The following is a 17,787-nucleotide window of genomic DNA, read 5'->3' on the forward strand; positions in this document are numbered from 1 at the left end:
ATGGGCACTGTAACCTCTTTCAGTGGCCACCATTTTTCGAGCACTAGTCTCTCATTTGAATACCAGAGAGACTGTTTCTGCCCCGCACTTCCTTCTTCAGAGGTACCAGCAAAGCCTCTAGGGAATCAGAGAGCATGGCAGAAAGGTCCAAGAGTCACGTGGTCTACGGGCTTGTTGCTCCCGTCACAAAGGAACAGAGGCAAGCACCCTTCAAAGCTTAAAAAGAGAGAAAGGGAAGGCAAAAATGCACACACCCAGATGCCTTCTGGAGACGCAGCTGTGAGAAGACAATCAGGCACGGGGGTGGGGGTGTCCGTTCCTGCAGGGCGCCAGTGCAGGGCAGCTGCCGCTCCCAAGAGCAGTGGCCTTCTCCTCTGCGTGTGCTCCAGGAGGCACTGCCTAGTCATGCTGCCTGGTTAATCCCGGCTAACCATCTGTAAGCTTAGCCAAAGCACATCTGACACTCTCAGAGCCACTCACCTGCCATGTTGGAAATGTTAACGTTCAGCCTTTTCGAGTTACAGGGCATTTTAAGAAAGAAAGAAAAAAGGGCAATCAACTCTCGTTTTGGCAACGGTAGGGGGTGGCATTTCTTTAATACCTAAGTCAAACGGGCAGAGGGGCCGAAAGGACTGCTTTCTATGCTGCTGTCTGTGTCAGGGCCACCGCAGCAGGGGGCAGCGCGTGTACAAACCGTGTGGGTGCAGAGCAGCGTGTGCTGCAGAACCGGAGGCGCTGGGCGCTCCCCGCACCCTTCCTGAGCTCTTGACCTTCAAAGCACTTTACAGACAGAGCCTCAAGTGGACATGCTGTCTTCACAGAAGGCAAAGACTCTAGGAACTGTCATAGTGTTCTTCCACTAAAAACCTGAGGGAGCGGAGACAGGCAGCCAATGGAGTTGGGAAGAGAGCTGTGGGCCAGGAGCACTGGTCTCAGCAGAGCTGGAGAAGATTTGAGTCTGAGGGAAGAGAAGAGACACTCGCAGGCAGAGACGCTTCCCTGGGTCCTATGACTGGCCCTGCCCTGGGTGCCAGTGGGCTGAGGTGAGCGGCCACCTGTCTGGGAGCTCTGACATTCTCCCCAGTCAAAGGGAGAGCCTACCTTGCCAAACAGCCCGGGAGGCAGAGCTGAATGTCAGTAAAGTGCTTTGAGGCGCCAGAGGAGATAGGATGGTGATGTCAGGTGTCCCCAAAGCCTCCAGATGGAGGGCACTGGGTCGAGTCGGGCTCCCTGCTTTGGCCCTGCTACAAGTGCCCTGCGTCTTCTGAGACCTGAGCCAAGACTGCCTAGAAGGTCCAAGCCCTCTGCGTCCCCGCCCTGGAGCCAGACACCCAGGCGGAGCCTAGGCTTTGTCCCTGGTCACACGAGGAGGCCCAGTGAGACAGTAGGGTCTAAGCCAAGTGGCCGAGCATCATGAAATAATCCAGACCTTTCCAAATGATGTCTCCCTGAGGGCAGCAAGAGCTCTGCTAACCCCACTCCTCCTCGCTCCCTTTCCAGAGGCCTATGGCCCTGGCACCCAGGCTCCCTGTGCCGCCCACCTCCCCGCAGGCCCTGGACCCAGCTGGTGCTGGAGACATGGCTCCTCCCTTACCTCGAGAGATGGTCCCTCCAGGGGCAGGGTTGACACACATGGGTGGAAGACGGGGTGGGGGAAGTTTGCACTGACGCTGCCTGTGTTGGGCCCGATCTGGGGAAAGAGAGAGGGCATCAGGGTGACGAGGTCTCACCCCTCACCGTTACAGACCCCTGCAATGACTCACCCCAGAGCACCCGGGAGGAGCTCTGGGCAACAGGACAGCACGTGGAGCCAGTCACAGGTTCTAAGAAACAGTGCCAATACCGCTCAGAAAGAAGGCAGTTGTTTTATAGATACAGACGTGATACATGACAGCCTCAGTTCCCCCTTGGCTCTCAAAGCTCTCACAGTGTCCCAGTTCTTCCAGCTACCCTCCGTGAGTGCAATGCCCATCCCATAAGCTTCTCCACAGTCTCACGGTACCAAGCAAATCGGCCGGGCTCTTCCACTTATGGAAACTATCCCTGCATCTGCCATAGGCTCCCCACATGAGCCACCGGATCCCCAATTACTCTCTCTCTCTACAAATTGGGGAGGGAAGGGGCTACTTGACTCCTGGTGTCCTCTGCAAGAGCCAGTATCAGATCCACACTTTCTAGTCTTCTCTTTCTTGAAGTTAATGATTTACCATTCCAAATATTTCCATTCACTTGGAGACCAAATACTACCCATCCGTGATCTATAAAGTACATTTTTAGGAAGTTCCAAAATTTTGATATACACGAACTAAAATTAAAATGCTCACTGAGCATTCCATGGGAAGGTGGAAATCTATGGCTAAGGAAGGTGTAAGGTCTTTAAAACCACCTAAGTGGTGACAATATCAGAGAACACTGGTCTGGGGAGAAAGGTGCAGGAGCTCTCTGCCCCACAGGTTTTGCTACAATAAATGGGGGAGGAGAGGAACAGGGAGAGACAGTCACACACTCTCTACACACTTGAGAAACAGCCCACAGTGCAAAAATGATGCCCCTTTCTATCATGCAAATTAGCTCATATACGATTGGCAAATATGGGGGAATGACATCAGTGAAACGTAAGAACCTTTGGTTCAAATCTAATTCTGCTAAGGCAAAGGAACTGAAAGGTGGGAGTGGAATGATCATTTTCAACAGGAAAAGTAAAAGCCCCTTCAGCTTTATTTTTTTAAAAATTAAAGTCAATGCCTGTAGGGGATCGAGGTGGTAGACACACGGGTGCTCACTATACAATTGCTTCAACATTTCAGTATTTCTGAAATCTTTTTCATAGTACAGTGTTGGGGGAATCACTGACTTGCACTCAGGGTCCCCTCCCCCACATTCCCAGCAGCACTCTCTGCTTCAGGGCAGCCCCGCAGGGCTCAGGGCTCCGCCTCCGCCGGCGCTGTCTCAGCAGCTGCCACTCTGCTCTCTTAGAAGGCTCCTTGTAGGTTTTCAGCATCACACTAAGCCGCCTGCCTCGGTGGGCCAAAGCTTCTTCCCAGTCGCCCATGACAGTTTTGTCATATCCTGGTCATATTGCCAGTGTATTGCCTCAACTCTATTTCTGCCGTAAGCCCTCTTAAAACATTATATATAGGTGTGTGATTTTGTGGAAAACACAGGTGGTGTTACAGCGGAAATGCTGTTACTTCTGGAACCAAGTGCCTAAGATCAAGGTTTATCTTGGAATTAATTCTGGCTCTGCCTTGAAGCTAAGGTTGTAAACGGAATCTTTCCTTTCCTGATTGAGGAAGGTCTTCATTCATATCCAAGGGTGCTGGCTTGGGGAAAAAAAAAGAATAAGTGATTTGATGATTATTTTATTCCATTAAGCATTTCCAGTAACTGGGGGAAGGTTGTTACAATTCCACAACAAAATCACAGAGCCCTCTTCTGACCACTGGAGCTGGAGGAAAATTGCACATTCTTGAGGTTGATATGGTATTTTTCAAAGTTTTGTGTGGACTGTAAAAGAAAGACTCGGCTTGCTCTTTATGGCCTGCTTCTGATGGCGTTACAGCTGAGACAAGAAAACTGTTAAGATGCTGGCAAAGGTAATAACAGGTTAGTTACCAGGCACACAAGTTTTCTAGTTGGCAGACGTTGGCAGCTTTGTTTAATTACACAATAGGAAAGATGGTAGCCACAAGACCCAGCGGGCCACTGTCTATAATGCTACAGGGAACTGCTAGGGCCATTACCTTCAGAACCATACAAAGGCCTAGCCCATCGAGAACATAAACCCCTAAGTACCAAAAATCATCTCTGAAACACACCTATCTCCACGCTAGTGGCTTGTACATAGCAGGTCCTCAATTTTGCAGCCATACAGCACAGTGCGTATTGAAGCTAGGCTGTCACTCTCCAGAAAAACATGAGCTGTATGGCTGTTACCCCAAATAGATCAACTTACATTTATCAAATGCCTGCCAACCCACCTCTATCTTCACTGCACCCCTAAAGGTAGGGAAACAGGTAAGTTAACACCTCGTTAGTGTTAATGGGGACCAAATTGGAACCCTAGCCAGTTTGACTCAAGCTTTATACCATGTTAACATTTTCTCTCAAGATTCATAATGCCCTAGGGAGCTCATAATTTCACCACAAGGAACAAAGAAACACAGAGAAACTGCCTAGGAGATAAAGAAGTGCTATACAACGAGCATCACAAAGCTGGGTGTGTGTGTGCTAAGTCGCTCAATCATGTCCGACTCTTTGCGACCCCGTGGACTGTAGCCCGCCAGGCTTCTCTGTCCATGGGATTTCCCAGGCAAGAATACTGGGAGTGGGTTGCCATGCTCTTCTGTGGGGGATCTTCCCAACCCAGGAATCAAAACTGTGTCTCTTTCATCTCCTGCATTAGCAGGTGGGTTCTTTACCACCAGTGCCAGCTGGGAAGCCCGTCATGACCAACTGTCAAGGTCATGATGCAAACTAAAAATGAGAGCCACATTCAGAAGACAGGAGAAGGCATTCAGCCTTACAGCCATGAAAAGATAGGTTTGCCTGAAGGAAAATATTCAAATAAGTGACTCTTTCTGATTAATGGTTTTCCGGAAGACCTTCAAGCATAAGACAACTCTTGGTAAAAATACTAAACTGTGTGGAAAGCAAGGCCCCAAATTCAGACTGTGTCTGATTATTATGTCCTCAAACTACTTAATACCATGGATTTGTGAATTTACCAGGTGTCAGGCACTGTTCTAAGCTCTTTATACATATTAACTCATCTGATCCTTAGAACAACCCTATGACCACTTAGATGGTGAAGAAGGAGGCACAGCGAGGCTTGGTCTCCACCTAAGCCTCCTCGGCCAGTGAGACACATAAGTGTGATGTACGTTGGGCATCAGGGTCGGTAGCTTTGGCTCAGTCAGGTTCTGCTGCCTCCCACTAAGACGAGTGCTAACAGTGTCATCCCCGATGGAAAACCTCTTGAACAAATCCATTTCCAGCCTAGAAAGTGAAGTCAAAAAGGCTAGAAAGGAATTTTGCCCCGAAACTCTCTCACCTGGTACCATTTCCCTATCACAGTGAGGAGGACGAGGACTCTAATTTTATTGGGCTGTCCATCTCTTTAAGAAATCAGTATTGTTAATTCAGACACTCCCACCAGGAGAGAACCCATTTTCATCCAACTGTTACAAGTGGGTGGACATCAACACCCACTGATGAGGAGATAAACACAGAGCAATTAAATGCACTTAATTTTCAGCTCAAAATGTGCTGTCCACGCTCATCTCAAGTTCAGTGTTTTCCTATTAGACACAGTTAACCAACACAACGAGGAAGACAAAAATTAGTTTTTTCCTGAAGTATGAAAACAGATGGAGTGGCTGAAAACAAACAAGGAGACAGGAAGAGGTGGCTCTGAGATCTGGAACATCCAGCCTCCTTTTGGCCCCATTCAGTGGGCAACAGAGGGCACCACCTAGCCAAGGTTTTCCAGGCTTCCAGGGACACAAGTCGGAGAGGAGACACAATTAGGAGGATCTTTTTCATCAGCAGTTACAGATGCTCTGTTACGGTTCTCATTTATTTGTCAAATATGTACAGATAGGAGGCTCATGGTCAGCTTTAATACAGGTGACATTTTACTCCTTACTCCCTTAAAGGAGAAAAGTCACGCTCCTGTCTAAGATATACAATGCCTTTGCAATCTGGTGCCTTGAATCTTCACAAGCTATACCACTTTCTATAAGAAGCTCTTGGACACTGTCCTCTCGCCCTGCCATGGCTCAACTCTGCTGCTACTTATGCAACTCTCTCACCCCAGCTGCTGCAGGGCACTGATTTCAAGTCTTGCAGCAATTTCTCTAACCACTAATACAAAACGATGACTCAGTCCACTTCCACCAGCTTTTACTGAGGTCTATTATGTGCAAAACGCTATGCCAAGTACTATGGATGATAAAAGAGCTCAACAGGCCCAGGTCTCAGGGAGCTTCTAATCTAGTGAGGCAATGAGTAATTCAGACAGAGGATGCGTGAGAAAGTACAGAGGTGGTGCTGAGGAAATCAGAAAGCAGAGATTGTTTGTGGTTGATAGAATTAAGAAAGGTTCACAGAGGAAATGGTCTAAAACATTGGCCTAGAAAAAAAGGTGGATTTCAGTAAGTGGCGGATATGCACCAGAGGGATTTTCACAGGCTTCACAGCTGCCCATCACAGGGAAGACAGGCCTGAGGCCACAAGTGCAGTCACACTCTTACCTTTTCTGAATGAGTCCAGGCTGAACATTTCTGGCCAGGAGGGAAAGCTGGAATCCTAAGAAGAAGGAGGGCCGAAAAAAAAGTGCTTAACATTCTCGGTTCAGGAACCACAGAGCAGACTTCAGTAACACAGAGAGCACTGTACAAAACAAGAAAAATGAAGCTCTTCACTAGTGAGCCCCAACTGCTTCCAGTCTTAAGGATGGAAGGGCCACCTCCACTATTAAGTAATTACATGTCTTTGCTTCTAATTGAGAGCTTCCTTCTTTTCTCTGTCCTAAACTCCATGATCCCTCCTAAACAGAAGGGGATGATTTCATCATGAGAGACACGGATTTCCACCTCATCACAATACTTGCAGTTATCCTGGGACATGTGGGAAGAAAGGAAATCCTACATGACCCCTTTTCTCATATGGCATCAGGAAATGGGACTGATGACGGCCTTACGGACAAACTGGTGTACTGGGCTTTTAGAAAACCTAGTCAAGCCCCGAGGAATGGGACTTGACTGACAGTATCAAAGAGTGATTCAAAACAAAAAGCTTTTCAAGGCAGGATCTCTATGAAATAACAAATGTTAAGTTAAAGTTCAACTGCTGGCCAAAAACTCTGCTGCATTTTGCTCATTAGTACATTTAACTAGGAATATACCCAGAGACTTAAAAACATGCATGTACATAAAATAACACCTCTGGCTTAACACTTTTGTTTTAAAAAACACTCCAACTCCACACTTACAGACTTTTTTTTTTTTTGGCCACGCCACATGGCATGCGGGATCTTAATTCCCTGACCAGGGATCAAAACTGTGCTCCCTGCAGTGGGAGTATGGAGTCTTAACCACTGGATTGCCGGGGAAGTCCCCATAGTTTTTAATACTGTACTACTCCTGTGTCAGTGCGGTAACCCTATGTAGCATTAGTTTAAAAACATCTAACACATTTTAACAAATCACGATGATCTGCAAATCCAACGTGACTGGGAGTCTAATGGCGCCTACACTCCTGCTCCTGCCTGCTATTCCCTCTCATTCTCAAATCGTGGGGGGTGGGGGTGGAGGGCTGACCTGGGGACGAATCTTTCAGGTCCATAGCAGGTCTGCCCTGATGGCCTCCTCTCCCCCAGGGATGCCGGAAATTTCAGCCGATAGGATATGGTAGCTCAGAGAGAAAACTTCAATACAATATCAACAATGATACAATTTACTTTAATCAGTTACATTCTATAGATTCTTTCTATCCAAATTAAAAGAAAAAAGGTGGAATTTGAGATTCTGATTTTTAAAGAAAATGTGATTATACAATCTAAAACATCTAAGTGATTGTTATTGAAGAATCAATACTTTCTTGCTAAGACGTTTTCAGTTAATTTGCTTGTAAACAGACTTGGTTTTGCTTTCAAAAAGCCCCTGATTCTCTCCATGCCAACCAAGGCTCATATGACACTATCGTTTCCTGTATCAGGCTTAAAGAATATATATGATGAGATTCAAATAGGATCTTTTAGAGATACTTTACAGGAAGTTTCAAAGAAATCTAAAAGAAAATCGCCTTCCCTGTTATACAGTATTATGTTAGAACCTTTGTGGTTTAGAGTTTCTCTTAAATAATCTAGAGAAAAGTAAAATAATATTATGTCAAGATTTCTTGCATAATGAAACACCACCTAACTCCAGACAGAGTTACTCTGAGATGATTCAAGGATAGAGACAGAGTATAATTTTAAATGATACCCTTCTTACAAGACAGTCACAAATGGATTTAACACATGCCTCTTGCTTCACAGTGCGGCTGAGCAGGAGACCCACCACTGCTCTGTGTGCGTGGCTAAATCAACTTACCTTACAAGAGCAGTGACAGTCTCTGATTTTGTATCCTTTTGAACTGGAGCTGAATTCTCTCTTTGCTATTCCTCATCACGAGGCTGGGCCTCCTCCTGGGAAGTACAATGCTGGGTCACTAAAGTGATGGCCCCCACAGGGGAAGAAAGTTGTTCCGGACCATTGAAATTCATCTACTAACTCTAACACACAAGGACAAGTTTTGTTAGTGGCGTGAAACACACATCATACACTTTGGCCTCACTTCAGGACCAGCCATGACCCACTCTATACCCATCAAGTTGTGAGCTGTCCTATATCCGAACCTGTAAGATACCAAGAAATACAGTGTCATGGTAAAGAAGGATGTACAGTCCTGAAAGCATTTTCTGCAAGCCCAGAGCAAAACTTGCTTCAGTTTTGAGTTCGACTCCCCTATGACTATAGTAGAAACCTCTCTAAGGTAGATAAAGAAGCTCTTTCAGGCTGTGAAAACAAGACTGTTAAGTACCATTTGTATTGGTAAAAGTACCATTTACAAAGTACTTCCACAGACTGTATCTCACTTAATCTATTTCCCCTGAGAAGGAAATGGAGGCAGATTTTCCCAGAGAAGTTTACACAACCTGCTCAGGATGCCGTAACTGCCTCAGGGCAGAATGCAAATCGCAGTTAAGGTACTGAGCTCCTAAGTTTTCTCTGCTTATACTATACTACTTACTTCCATGATGTCTCGCTGTTGCCTATAAGGTCCATGGTTCATTCTTTGAAGACTGTTTTATACTGACATCTTCAAAGGTTGAAAGAGGCAAGAAGGTCCACCTGATAAACTTTGGACCACAATTCCACAAATTAAAACACTTTGAGAGTAAGTATCTTTTCAAGCTAAAGGGGCAAGCTACACAGAAAAAAACACAACAAAGGATGTATTTTATGCACCTAAAACAGCTACATAGATAAAGAGCACTATGGAAATCCGAAATACTGTATCAGGGGTAAAAAAAAAAAAAATCTCCCTCCTGGAAACTCCAAGACTTAAGTGTAAATTATAAGATGTAGTCAAGACCCACAATGACAGTGGAATTATCGCCTTCAAAGAAACTGCAAGGGAAACCATCAAACAATGTCTCATTTCGTTCTGACCAGTTCAGTTGCAACCAAAAACAGGTTGAGAATCTGCAATTGGCCATTTGCAGTCCACTTGCTACAGTGTATGACAAGCCCCTGTGGATGGGGATTGCAAAGTGGACAACCTCCGCCTTGCAAAATCATAATTAAGGTGACCAGTGTTGCTACACGAGGACTAGCCAGAAGGCATGCTAACGCCATACTCCTGGCTCAGGGGTTCTGAGGACTCCTGGGACTCCAGATCACTGCAAACAAAGGACCCAACATGCATTAGGTCTTCCCCTGCGAAATGGGGCAAGTCGCCACTAGCAAACAAAGAACATCTCACCCCTTGGCCTCCCCAAGTGACAAGGTCGGTGCAAAAGAGGGCAAACCAGGAGGGCCCGAATGCACCAGGCCTCCTTTTGGACGAACGGTCCAGGCGGCACGGGGGCAGACAAAGGTCCCAGGGCACTCCGGGGGTTTCCTCCAGGCCCTGCCTCGGGGAAACAGAGCATCCCCTGAGGCGGAGGCGTCGTTGCGCCAATCGAGCGGCTTTTCCCGCGGCCCCCGCGGTGCCTCTGGCTACGAGGCCCGCCCCGGCGGACCGGTCTGGCCCCCGCCCCCGCCCCGGCTCCATGGCAACGGCAGGCCGAGGCCTGGTTGCTCAAGGCTCGGCCCGGCCGGCTTCCCGGGCAGGCCTAGGATGCCCGGCCTGCTCTTCGGGCCCGCCCGCTTCTCCGCCCCACTCTCAGCCAAGCCGGCGGTCGGACCCGGACCCCCTGCTCGCGCTGACCACCCCCGGCCACGGGAAGCTCCTCGAGGGTGGGGGCACGAAAGGGGAGAATTAAAAGCCCAATTCACCTGTTGTTACAGATGTGAAACAAGCCTCGATGCACCGCGCATGAGCCGCGGGCCCCCCCAACCACGGCCGGACTACAACTCCCACCAGCGGCGGCGCGGCCCCTTCCGGGTCCCGTGGCGGAAGTCCCGCCGGCTACCGGCGCTCGGCGCCCCGCGCCGCCCCCCTCCCCCCCGCAACCCCGCCTTCAGCGCTCGACCCCCGAGTCTTCGCGGCTCTTGAGCAAGGCCCCCCTAGCCTGTGGCTCTCAGTGGCCGCCCAGGGCTCACGCCCCCGGGCGGCCAACCCGCGGGGAGACCCACCCCCACCCGCGAAGCCGGGTCCAATGGCGGCCGGGCGAGGCGGGACTTCCGTCAGGGTAGAGTGAAGGGGGCGGGTGCGCGGGGGGATCTGGGGGCTCCGAGGGGGCGAGTGTGAGCCACTCGACTCTCACAGGCTTCGCTTCCGGGCTGTGAGAGCGGGAGGGCCTTCGGGTCGTCTGCGCGCCCGCCCCGCGCCTCCCGCTGCCAGTGAGCTCACAGGGCTCGAATCGGGGCTGAGCCGGGAACGAAATCCATCCCGCTCGAGTCCTGGGCTTCCACCCGCCTTCTGGCCGCGGCTCGTTGCCACGCCTCTTCTAGCTTCCCCATCTCCCCCTCCCCAACCCCCTCAGATCTTGTTTCTTCAGGGACATGATGAGAATTTCTGCCTCACGAGATTGTTACGAGCGTGAAATCTACGTGATGGCGCGTTGGAAACGGTACTCGGCTAGGGAAAGGACCAGGGGGCCCTTGCAGGTCGGAGTGCTGCTGGGCGGCTGTGAAGGTCACGCCCCCTCCCTCTCCGCCCTCACGGCTCAGAAGTGAGAGAGGGCCTTAAGCTCTGTTCTGTGCAGCAGTCCTCGAAGTGAGGCTCCTCCTGTGTGAGTTCAGTGAATTCCAGCTTCAAAAGGAGAGATCTCGGTAGGGGATAGCTCTGAAGCTGGGTCACCATTTTCAGCTGGAAGGACCTAAAATGTGCTTTTAAGATGTGGCCATATCCCGTATTTTTGTCCAAACGCTTAAATTCAACAAGTATTTATTATTATTTACTTTCTCTCTGCGTTGGACCGAAGGGTGAGGGAGGTGAGCGTGGAACATCGTTCATTTAAATAATTGTTACCTGTTTTGAGCAGGGCGCGGTGCTATGACATGCGAGGATGATCCGTGCATGAATATTGATAGAAGGCAGTTGATAAGCAGGTGTAGAGGATACAAAGATCCTGCCCCCAAGGGGCTTAGGGCCTAGTAGAGAAGACGAAAATCTGAGTCAAGCAAAAAGAAAGTTATAAATGCTGGGGAGGAAGTATAAAGTATTCCAAGATTAGAGAGAACCATGTGAGTAAAGGCATGCAGGCAGAACACAGGGCAAATCCTTAGAATATTCAGTAGTTTAGTGTGCAGATTCCCTGGAGAAGGAAATGGCAACCCACTCTAGTACTTCTTGCCTTGAAAATCCCATGGACGGAGGAGCTTGGTGCAGGCTACTATCCATGGGGTCGCAAAGAGTCGGGCACGACTGAGTGACTTCACTTTCTTTCTTTCTTTCACTTTCTTAGTGTGACCAGATGGCTGGATATGTGAATGTTCTTTAGAGGAGATAGAGCAGGAGAAGTAGAGTTAGGAATGCTACACTAGGATTTTTTAAACGTTTTTATTTTGGAGTGTAGCCAATTAACAATGTTGTGATGGTTTCAGGTGAACAGCAAAAGGCCTCAGTCATACATATGCATGTGTCCATCCTCCTACACTAGGATTTTTACTTTAATCTATTTTTTTGTAAGACATTTTTACAGTTCTAAGTAGGAGAGTAGAATAACTTTTCTATTTTAGGGATATTATTATGGAAGTGTGAGGATAGAGCCAGCTGGAAAAATATTAGCTAGGATACTAATTAGATGAGTGTAATGAGGGACTAAACTGTGCTCAGCAGTGAAAAAGACAAGAAAGGCGAGAGGGTGATTGTAGAGCACCAGACTGGTCTCTGGCCACAGGAGTGTGGAGGGATGACTTTGAGGTTGTACCCAGGTGACTAGAGGGATTATGTTAATATGATTAAGCTGGCGGTGAGAGATTCGGCCTCATTCAGATTGTGCTTGAAGTGCTGTTGAGAATGTTAAATGACAAAGACACGGTGCCTGCTCAGAGGAAATTCTAGTCTGGAAGAGAGGATGAGAAAAGCATGCACATAAGTCTTAAATCAAAAGCTAGAGGAAGCCCTGCAAGAGGTACAAGTGGAATGTTCTAAGCACTTTTCCTTATTGCACATTTTATGTTTCTAGTTTTTTCCCTGAAGGTTCTTTCCTGTTCTTGAGCCGTGGGACTATTCTTAATGAATGGCTGGATCCGGTGAGGCTGATAAAATGACCCATTTTATATCCAGGTGAGTGCCGGTTAGTGTCTGTCTTCTCCCTCCCCCACCCGTATTTCATCTCTCATGTCCTAGTCACTGCCTAGTCTTACGCCCTTATCACTGCCTTCTTTTCCCTATCACCGTTTGCTAACTTCTCTGTCTAGAAACTTCTCCACTTCTTCTGGCACTTTCCTACTTATCCTTTGCAGCCTTGCTTTGGGCTGTTTATTCTTCCCTGTATAGTGGCCCTGTTGAGAATAGTGCTGCCGCGAACGTTGGTGTACAAGTATTGGGACACGTTTGTTTTCTGTTGTTTTGGGTGTATGTGAGGAATAGAATTGCAACTTGTTTTTGTCTTCCTTTTGGGCCATGCCTCACAAGCTTAAGGGGATGCAGGGATCTCAGTTTCCCTGCTAGGAATTGAACCTGGGCCAGGGCCATGGCTGTGAAAGCACCAAATCTTGACGACTAGCCCACCAGGGAACTCCCAGCTTTGCTTATTTTTAAAAAATAATTAAAACCATGAAACGCTCTTACCATTCTTCCTTCAAGTATTGGTAAGATTTGTTTCCTCTTTCCATCTGGGTCTCTGCTTAGATGTTCTCAGAGACAGCTTTCCCAGGCCATCTTGTGTATTTATATGTGTATCCTTAGCTCCCGTTTCCACCTAGAATACAGATCCTTGAGGTCAAGGACTTAATCCTTTGTTTACCACTATATCCTAAACACATTGCGCAGTGCCTGGTACTATTCAGAAATAGATACTGAATAAGTGTTGTTGAATGAGGGAGCGTTGTCACGTGGCAAACTGGTTCCAGTTTAGGGAAACAAGCATTTGTATTGGGGGGACAGTAAATAGTACTTTTTTTTAAAGGGTGGTTTGGCCGAATCAGATTTAAGATGTGTGTACCCTTTGACACATTTCAGTTCTAAGAGTGTATGTAAACATAATCATGTATGTGTGATAAAATCATTGCTGCCACTGCTAAGTCGCTTCAGTCGTGTCCAGCTCTGTGCGACACCATAGACGGCAGCCCACCAGGCTTCCCGTCCCTGGGATTCTCCAGGCAAGAACACTGGAGTGGGTTGCCATTTCCTTCTCCAGTGCATAAAAGTGAAAAGTGAAAGTGAAGTCGCTCAGTCGTGTCCGACTCTAGGGACTCCATGGACTGCAGCCTACCAGGCTCCTCCGTCCATGGGATTTTCTAGGCAAAAGTACTGGAGTGGGGTGCCATTGCCTTCTCTGAAAGTCATTGCTACCTTACATTTAATTTTAAAAATCCCCACATCTCTTATCAGGAAATTAAATAAAGTAGAATACATCTGCAATAGTCTGCTTGGACTGTCAGAACAAAATATCAAAGACCAGGTGATTTAAACAACAGAAATTTGTTTTCTTGTAGTTCTGGAGTCTATAGGGCCAAGATTAAGGTGTCGTTAGAGTTGGTTTTGGAGAAGGCAATGGCACCTCACTCCAGTACTCTTTCCTGGAAAATCCCAGGGATGGAGGAGCCCGGTAGGCTGCAGTCCATTGGGTTGCTAAGGGTTGGACACGACTGAGCGACTTCACTTTCACTTTCCACTTTCATGCATTGGAGAAGGAAACGGCAACCCACTCCAGTTTTCTTGCCTGGAGAATCCCAGGGACGGGGGAGCCTGGTGGGCTGCCGTCTATGGGGTTGCACAGTCGGACACGACTGCAGTGACTTAGCAGCAGCAGCAGCAGCAGGTTAAAATTCCAGACCTGCACCTGCCCAGATCCTGACAATACAATGAACACCCACGGTCCCCATCTTTCCCACCTAGTTTTAACAATTATCAACTCCAGGCCAAACTGTTTCATCTTTAAATCCAAATCAGCCAGTGTCCACCACCCCAGATTCTTTTAATCAGATACCATTTCATCTGTAACAATTCCAGGGTGCATCTTTAGAAGACTCATTTTATACAGCGTAATAACAAAACCAGTATCATACTTTAGAAAGCTAGTAAATCCTTAATATCATTTGTGTCATTGTTAACTATAAGTTCTTTTGGGTAAATTTTAATCTCATCCCTCTCCTTTGTACCAATATTTTAAGTTTGGTACCACTGCAGCATCAAATGATGATTATAGTTTGTTTATTGATTTATTGACTTTCCATGGGTTAATTTTTTGAGTCTCAAAGTACAGAAGTAGGGGAATTTAGGTAATGAAGTATCACGTGTTTTGGTATGCAGTAAACACAAAATCAGTGATTTCAAACAGAAGCTCTAGTTAACGTCATTGGCCAAAGTGTACAAGCCAGTTATCCCCAACCTTATAAAATAGTTTTTGATAAAACTGGAAAGAGATTGTACAGCTATCAAGCTGCTTTTTAGCCATCACTATTAACCATGGTACTGCCTAAAGACCAACATTTTTTTAAAAAGTGAATGAAAACTGACTTCTCGTCAATATAGTACACACTTTGATGCTACTCCCTCTGCTCCAAACACATGGTAAAATTAACCAGAAAAGGTTAAAATAACATATCCATATTCAAAAACAAGATAAACAATTTTATTGACCACGAAAAAACTGCTGTAATCTTGCCGGGCTATGAATTCAGAAATAGAGGCAGTCTGGAGTTTGTAACTTAGAAAGTAACCGATTGAGGGAATGTGGCTATGTGGGGCCTGGATTGCAGCTTGCAATTAGGAATTTAAGTAGGGGTCCCGAAACTTAATATTGGAAAAAACTTCATCCCATCTGTGCATGAAGACATAGTTTATGTGAAGTTGAATACTTAGGAAGCAGAGACAACACTGAATCCAGACCTAAATCCAGCTACCTTCTCACTTGGTGACTGGATCTCCTGGCTCCCAAATTTCATGGTGCAAACAGAGTCAAATTACTAATGTTAAAGCATACAAGAAAACTTAGCCAAGAGAAAAATAACCTACAAAATGAGAATCAAGAGATGAATTCATTGTAATTGAAATAAAAATAATGGAGCAAACTGAAAACTTTTAAGTATGTTTGGAATACTCAGAGACATACAGGAAAGATACTTTTACTGAAAGAAGAAGTTATGAAAAAAGTGATCAGAAATGAAATGGTAAATATTTAAAGAACCAGTTAGAAATCCTAGAAATTAAAAATACAGTTATTGAGTAAGCACATCATGAGCAGATACACCAACACTTAGGGTAAAAGTGACCACCCCTGATTCAGAAGGAGAAGTAAAGTCTTAGGAGGAAGATAAGATGGCGAATAGGATTTTGTTAGAAATTTTTATTTAGAGTATAAAGGAAATGTAAATATAACTACTAAAGAAATAGAAATATAGTTCTCTAAGACAGTCAAAGAAAAATAAAACTATGAATTGAACAGAAGGCAGAATATAAGTAAAAAAGCATGGTAAACAGAAAAATAAACATATACACCAAAACATAGCAATAATCACAATGACTATAAAAGATTCAAACTTTCCTGCTTTTTTGGTGTCAGGCCTGTCTGGGTCTTTTGACCAGGACATGTTGGAGAAGGAAATGGCAGCCCACTCCAGTGTTCTTGCCTGGAGAATCCCAGGGACGGGAGAGCCTCGTGGGCTTCCATCTACGGGGTCGCACAGAGTCAGACACGACTGAAGTGACTTAGCAGCAGCAGCGGGACATGCAGTTCTTATGTTCACACTAGAGGGCAGCAGGGTTCCCTATTCCTTTCCCCACCATACTTGTGCTCTGTCGCCTAGTCATGTCCTGCTCTTTGTGACCCTATCTGTGGATTGTATAGCCTGCCAGGTTCCTCTGTCCATGGGATTTTTCAGGCAAGAATACTGGAGTGGGCTGCCATTTCCTATTCCAAGGGATCTTCCCGACCCAGAGATCGAACCCTCATCTCCCTGCATTGGCAGGTGGATTCTTTACCATTGAGCCACCTGGGAAGCTCTGTTCCTTTCCCCGTAGGACTCACTGTAGTACTTTTGTCAGATTCTCACAAAGCAGGAATGTGTTTGTTTTTAGAGCTTATCTTTCATCTAAGACTCTACCAGATTTTTTAAAAGTTATGGCGCTTAGAATTTCAGCTTCCTCAAAATAGTTGTCAAGGATGTATTTAACTGCCTGGTAGATCTAGGAAGCCAGAGTTTAAAGATGGTACTTCTTATTGATGGGAATTAGTTAGATAGTCTGTGAATATGGCTGCATAGCTACAGAATGAGATTTCAAGCAGAGTATGTGTACCTAGAGAGCCTTTGTAGGATCTTAGGACAAATAGATTTATACAAGACATTGTCTTTTTTTTTTTTTTTTCTTTTGTTGGGGGCGCGAGCACGAGGAGCCGGGCGTGCCGGGAAAGCGGGGCGGGGCGGAGAGGCCACGGACGCGGCACGCGCGCCGGAAGACCCGCGAGGCGAGGGAGCCAGGGGGGAGGGGAAGACATTGTCTTACTGTTGCTGAAGACTGTTATGAATCTTTCTGGCTAACAGTTGACCTTGAAAAATCATATGGTTTTTTCACTCTCTTGGTGGTCTCCCAGATAGGATTCTTTTTCTCACCCTTGGCTTTATTTGCTCAAAAGTTTATAGGGCTTGGTAACCTTTGCTGAGGATAAGCAGAGAACCAACATGGATGCCTAGAAGGGAGCACCCTTCTGCTCTGGCCAATTGTCCAATTTTGCCATTTTCATCTTTACTATATTAATTCTAGTGGTAGTGGCTATTAGTCACTTTCTGCAAGTAATACTTTATTACTCAGACTGAGTTTGAAACCAGTAGTTATGTTAAACTTGTGTTTAAGTAGGCAGTGGCTCATTTTAACTTCATTTAGCTGATGTTGTCACATTCTCATGTGACAGAGTAATTTCCTTGTGATACTAAGACCTTAGTGTATTATTATGGCCCATCATAGGTGTCTAATAACTTTATGGAATCAGTATGGATTGGCTACTGGAGTTGTTTCTTTCCAGAGCGACTGACCAAGGTAAAGAACTTTTCAAGTTGAGCTGTGAAATTCACTCTTGTCAAATGGCTTTTCTAGAACTGAACTATGCCATTTGTTCCAAGTTTTGCAAAACTTAGTGAATGCTCAGAATTTCTACCTTGGGTATGAGTTCTGTATATGCAGAAAGACAAAAGGAAGTTGAGTTTTAAAAGTAAAACTCAATGCTGAAACCCTATGGCGGTTTAAGTATTATTAGAACTGGGAGAAGAATTTCTGGCGCAGTAAGTCACAAGGATGACAGAGAATCTCTAGGACTCGGAAGCAGTAAGGATTAGAGAAGGTGTGGAGAGGACATTCTGGTTGCCTCCAGGTCATGACTGAGTGATGGTTTTACAATGGGTTTACTCTTGGACTGCAAAGAGATCCAACCAGTCCATTCTGAAAGAGATAAGCCCTGGGATTTCTTTG

The 17,787-nt window shown here is 46.2% G+C and overlaps 1 protein-coding gene across 4 annotated transcripts in view; it reads right to left on the reverse strand.

The window, feature by feature from the left end:
• Positions 1 to 10,135, reverse strand: part of DHX30 (DExH-box helicase 30) — a 28,277-nt gene extending 18,142 nt beyond the window's left edge. For 2 of the 4 annotated variants that reach the window (XM_061397650.1, XM_061397646.1), the window contains exons 1-5: positions 10,047 to 10,135; positions 8,097 to 8,191; positions 7,323 to 7,429; positions 6,255 to 6,309; positions 1,595 to 1,690 (exon numbers count right to left, since the gene is read on the reverse strand). In XM_061397650.1, the coding sequence (XP_061253634.1) occupies positions 1,595 to 1,690; positions 6,255 to 6,282 (124 nt within the window). In that variant the 5' untranslated portion in view covers positions 6,283 to 6,309; positions 7,323 to 7,429; positions 8,097 to 8,191; positions 10,047 to 10,135. Of the gene's footprint in view, positions 1 to 480; positions 510 to 1,594; positions 1,691 to 6,254; positions 6,310 to 7,322; positions 7,430 to 8,096; positions 8,192 to 10,046 lie in introns of all 4 variants that reach the window. The other 2 variants (XM_061397647.1, XM_061397649.1) reach the window with 2 other exon arrangements.
• Between the last annotated feature and the right edge of the window lie 7,652 nt (positions 10,136 to 17,787).

The sequence above is a fragment of the Bos javanicus genome, chromosome 22 (assembly GCF_032452875.1).
Source record: "Bos javanicus breed banteng chromosome 22, ARS-OSU_banteng_1.0, whole genome shotgun sequence".
Lineage (NCBI taxonomy): Eukaryota > Metazoa > Chordata > Mammalia > Artiodactyla > Bovidae > Bos > Bos javanicus.